The sequence below is a fragment of the Ananas comosus genome, linkage group 4 (assembly GCF_001540865.1).
Source record: "Ananas comosus cultivar F153 linkage group 4, ASM154086v1, whole genome shotgun sequence".
In the NCBI taxonomy this organism is placed as follows: domain Eukaryota; kingdom Viridiplantae; phylum Streptophyta; class Magnoliopsida; order Poales; family Bromeliaceae; genus Ananas; species Ananas comosus.
Genome location: NC_033624.1, coordinates 4,404,490 through 4,409,728, shown reverse-complemented (window position 1 = coordinate 4,409,728; position 5,239 = coordinate 4,404,490). Strand labels below are relative to the sequence as shown.

Below are 5,239 nucleotides of genomic sequence, written 5' to 3'. Positions count from 1 at the left end.
ATAATTTAGCTAGCAGTGAAATAGTGTCAAATTCATTTTTATATTAGCCGCTGAAAATTATCAAATTTTGATCCACTTAAAGAATAGATAAATAATACCAAAAGGTAACCTAGCTCTAAAATTGTATGAAGAACTCTCCATAGGCCATTATGAAATAAAACTTTGTAGCTCCATCTTTTTTCCTTAAGACTTTCTAAACTCTAAGATTAATTAAAGTTACTAAATTAATTAATAGATTCACCAAATTTCACAATTCAAGCCATTTTCTTGCTCAAGGAGGTGTAACTTTTATCAATAAAGTAAATGCTTATTAAATAACTTAAAATCAAAGTAACCAAAAGTTAAGAAAGGGTCTCCATACATTTTCACCTTTCATTCACTCACAAGCATGAACAAAACACTCCAAACAGGGAAGACACTTTTTACCATATTCACCCCAACCACTTAACATGGATCAAATTGAAAAGAGAGAGAAAAAAAAAAAAAGAAAAAAAAAGAACATTAATTTACATACCAAGCCAACACATTATCATAATAATTAGGGTTAAGCTCAATAATATCTCTATAGACAATTAGGGTTTTTACCAGGCCCCCCATAGTAGAAGTAATTCCCCCAGTCCCCACCCTTCCCAGTGTGCACATCATAGCAGTTGGATTGCTCAGTGAAGGTCCCAACATCCCCAGGTGCTCTCAAGTTGTTTGCACCATCCACAACCTCAATGTTCCGAAAGTAACTCGCCTTTCCGAACCCTTCCTCCGGGAAGCGGCCGCTGCCCATCTGCGTGGCGGTGTGCTCGCCGCCCGGCTGCGAGTTCACCACCTCGCCCCCCCACTCGATCATCGACGCGCTCTCGGCCAAGTAGGAGAAGAGGAAGGACGGCCAGTAGCCGAGCACGTAGCCGTTCCCGAACTGCATCCACCAGTTCCCCTCCTTCGGATCCTGTTTCAAATAACAGACGAAAAACTCTTAAATAATAAAATTTAAACTACTCTTAACTATTCGAATTACTAATAAAAATAGATTATAGAACTCGCTCGGCATCATATGTTACTGCAAAGTTTTTACTTTTACTGCAACGGTTTTGGCGTGTTTTGTTGTAGAGAATAAAACAATGACTTGCTTCACGTAAGAGACAAACTACGCAGACTACATTATTAAAATTTGACAATTTAAAATTCCAAGGATGTGGTTGAAAGTAACGACGACTGATTATAAAATTAAGCTTAATCCAATCATTTATTGGTAAATGGTTACAGCTTGTTTTAAGTGCATTAGAAAGAGACTTCTGCTTCTGCTTCTTGCTTCAGCAATCTCGAGTAAAGCGTTTGAACAAAAAAAAAACCTAAATCACTTCACCAAACAGCACTACGCAAACAACATTTTTCTCAATTAGATTACAGAAACAAGAATCAAGTGGCAGAGAATCTCTGCTCCCTTGCTGTATTCTTTTATATATATATATAGAGAGAGAGAGAGAGTTTTGCTAGAATACTATCAGTAGTAAACGGCTCAGTTTACTACCGATTTGTTTTCGATGATAGAGCTTCCAAATTGATGATCGGCACCGTTAAACATGATCTAAACTATTTAAACTATCTGGAAATCAAATTTCACACATTTTCGATATTGTTCTCTTGTCCATCAAGTGAACAGAAAAATAAATTGCTGGAAATGAATATCCTTCAAAAAGTAATGATACAATTTTTATATTTGAGATCTAGAGTCTAGTTGAAAATGAATGGCTGGAAAGAATTTTCTAACAAAAATTTAGTTGATGTGAGGCTTATGGTAATTTTTTTTTAAAATTTTTTTTTTTACCTTCCAGACTAATAAGCTGATGTCATACTGGGGAGAGCCATAGCCAGAGATTGGGTAGATGGTAGCACCCATTGCTATGTCATTGTTTATCTGGATGAATCCAGAGCACAGTAGGTTGTAGCACCCTGTAGCTTGATAAGCATCACTCTACAAATTCCAATACCAAGAAGCAAGAGTAACCATGCAATGTTTTATAAAGGTAAAAAAAAAAAAAAAAAAAAAGCAGTAGTCAAGACCATCTGTTGGGAATCAAGAATGTTTGCATCTCCCTCTACCTCTTTCATTTGAAAAAGGGCTTTTACTTTGATTCCTAACTTCTTAATTTTTACAATTTATTTCCTCATGCTTTTTAGTTGCTTCGATTGAGTCCCTACCCCTACCATCAAAGTGACCGTTGATTCCGATAAAATAACCGCATCAATGTAGAATCATGGTGAATTTGATTGAGAACAAAAAAATTTTAAAAAAAATTTAGGGTTTAGATTAGGGACCAATAAGTTTAATCAACCCAAAAAAACAATAAATAGACTTATAAATACATAACTCAAGACAATGCCAACTCATCTATAGCATATCTTAAGGTGATAAAATATACTTGGAAAAAAAGGGGGAGCCTGTTACTACTATTGAAAATTTTCAAATTTATCCCTCAGTATCCAAAATACCCTTCTAAAACCCAATCCCATCTGAAAATCCCGGAGAAAAATGAGAAATTTGAAAGAATTTTTTTAAAATCAACAAAAGAATTTTGGTTTGAAGGGTATATTACATATTATCCTAACAAAAAATTGCAAAAGAACTCGAGAGAAGAGCAGTGGAAAGGATCTGTGACTTACAGTCCAGTAGGTGAACAGCCTTGTATTGTTATCCCCATAAAGATCTGGACTAACCTGAAATTATTTTACCAACCAAAAAAAAACAAAACCATCAAAATGAGATGAGTTTTCAGAAACTGAAACTTATGAGCACTTTTTGATGCATTTATTAAGAAAAGAGTTGGACAAGGGATGTGTGTGTTACCTGCCACCCTGCTTCAATGCTATTGAGGTCTTGTCCAAAGGAGCCTCCTAAGATCCATATCTGAGACAAGCTGAACTCATTGGTTTGTTGAATCTTTGGTTGCCACACATTCATGGTTGCCTTTGCTCCATAGTACTTGTCTCCCTCTACATAAGCTATTGCATGCTACAAAACCCCCAAAAAAGGCAAAAAAAAAACATAAATAGATAATAAAAGAATAGGGTAATATATGAAATAAAGATCAAAGAAAGACATTAGAGAATCAAGCAAAGTAGAGAATCACTTCATTAAAAAGCAAGTTCTCCTTCTATGCGAAGGAGTCTGACTAAGGTGAAAGGCGCACTACCAAACTAAAAATTGAAGGCTAATACACATTTTATTTGGAATCTCTTCCACCGTTCGTGCCATTATTTATTATTCTTTCGTTGGTCGATAAAATGATTTTTGAAGAAGTACCATGTTAAGATCTCCCAATAGCTTAAGAATCTTCCCCTATTTAAAAAGCTTCAAACTGTCGGATCGTTGGCGTTAACTATTAATTCCAAAAGCTCGAGCGGTTATAAATATACAAATAATTCACTTAAAAAATACAGACACAATACTTCCGAATCTCAATTGTGACTCGACCAAACCAGCCTAACGTCACTTTAAACATACCCAATCTGATATGATGTGATCTTCCGTTACAAGACAGGATGCTGGCTAATTTAAGCCAACACAAACTTTTATCTTTACCAACTTATGCTCGATCCGCCGAAAACGGCTGCAGCTGAAAGCAGAAGCAGAAGCAGAAGCAAAAGCAAAGGCAACCCAGTTGTACCTGATGTCCACTCTCATTGAGGAGGTCAGGATCACCAGACATGGGGCTTGGGAAGCTATTGTGCTTCTTCTTCCCATATCTCCTAAAAGAGGTGGCCCTCAGTAAGTCCTGCTTCTTGGTCCTCCTAATGGGAATGGTGTTTTCTGGGCAACTCTCACCACTCTGATGCCACAGCTGAGTCATGGGCTTTTTGGTCTTTTCACCTGATGATGCTGTGATCTTAAACTTGCTCTCATCATCTTGCATTAGCCCTCCTGGGTGGAATGCTGGCCTCAACTGCAAATATCAGAAACAGTGAGGAGGGATTTGAACTTTAAACTTTAAACTTTAAAAATGGTATGGAAAGAGAGTGTAAATTAAAGGGGCTGAGGATTTTTGTACCTGGAGAGTGTGGTTTTTGAGGAAAGGGTGATCAAAAGCTGGTTGATGAGAGACATGCACACAGTCTATGATGTCTCCATCTGGGCTCTGTTTTTTTTTTTTAAANTTTTTTTTTTTTTTTTTTTTTTTTTTTTTTGGGAATAATATCATTGTAGTTCAAAAAACAAAAACAAAGAAAAAAAGAGTGATAGAATCATATAAGTATCATTAATTCATCAACAGTGAAAAGTAACACAAGTACCCCAACATATAAAAAAACAAAAACAAAAAAAAAAAGTTGAGATATGAGTTAAAAGTGTTTACAAAGAAACCATGGGTGGATGATTTTCTTTTTTTTTTTGGTGTAGAAAAAATTTAAAGAAAAAGACAAAAAATGGAAAACCAACCCCAATTGAAGCTAAGAAAATAATTTTTCTTGTTGAATATAAATTTGAATATTAATGTGAAAAAAAAATCATCTATGATGACATAAGTTGTCAGAAAATAAAAATATCATATAAATTAATATGATATCAGCACAGAAAATTCTGAGCAACAGATACGCAAAAAAAATTAAAATAATATAATACATAAATAAATAAACCACTCAATAAATACTCTTTCAAAACCCCAGCAAACAAAAATCATGCAAAAATGTGGGGGAAAAAAAAGAGAAAGAAAAAATTAGAAAACTAATTTTATATTTAATTTTTCTTAAAAAAAAAAGAAATTTACCAGAATGGTCTTAAGAGGGGGTTTGTTGAGGCGCCCGAGGTGGCGGTGCAGCTCCCCGCGGCGCCGCCTCGGTTCCCGCGCCGCCCTCCCCCCGGCGGCGCACGATAAGCACAGAAGCAGAAGCAGAAGCAGAAGCGCCGCTGCGCACCGCCCCGCGCTAAAATGCGCCGCCGCCGCCGCCGCCATTTTGCTTATTTAATTACCAAATTAACCCTCCCCTGAGAGAGAAGAGAAGAGAAGAGAAGAGAAGAGAAGAGAAGAGAAAATAAAGAAAATAATTTAAAAACCCTCTCTCACTCCTCACTCACTCACTCACTCACTCTCTCTCTAAACCATGAGAGGAAGAGGAGAAGTTGGAGGAGGGAGGAGAGTTTGGTGGGTGGGGGCAGAACGGGAAGAGAGAGGGAGAGAGAGAAACAGGAAAAAGGGGAGTATAATAATAAGAGAGCGGGAGATTAGCAGCAGAGAGAGAGAGAGAGAGAGAA

General features: G+C 36.6%; 1 protein-coding gene across 1 annotated transcript; it reads right to left on the bottom strand.

Moving 5' to 3' along the window:
- On the bottom strand, positions 311–5,008 carry LOC109708466. The gene is made up of 7 exons (XM_020230222.1): positions 4,755–5,008; positions 4,041–4,127; positions 3,660–3,935; positions 2,840–3,004; positions 2,656–2,709; positions 1,820–1,966; positions 311–940 (listed from the first exon to the last, which is right to left on the bottom strand). The coding sequence occupies exons 1-7, from the start codon at positions 4,938–4,940 to the stop codon at positions 563–565; spliced, it is 1,293 nt and encodes a 430-aa protein (XP_020085811.1). The 5' UTR covers positions 4,941–5,008; the 3' UTR covers positions 311–562.

What these genes read in the sequence shown, in the direction of transcription:
- LOC109708466 (XM_020230222.1), bottom strand. Translation starts at nt 4,940, where the DNA reads ATGGCGGCGGCGGCGGCGGCGCATTTTAGCGCGGGGCGGTGCGCAGCG. An exon ending in CCCCTCTTAAGACCATTCTG is followed by an intron (nt 4,128 to 4,754) that starts GTAAATTTCTTT and finishes AAAAAAAAACAG; the next exon opens with AGCCCAGATGGAGACATCAT. An exon ending in TCAATGAGAGTGGACATCAG is followed by an intron (nt 3,005 to 3,659) that starts GTACAACTGGGT and finishes GGGGTTTTGTAG; the next exon opens with CATGCAATAGCTTATGTAGA.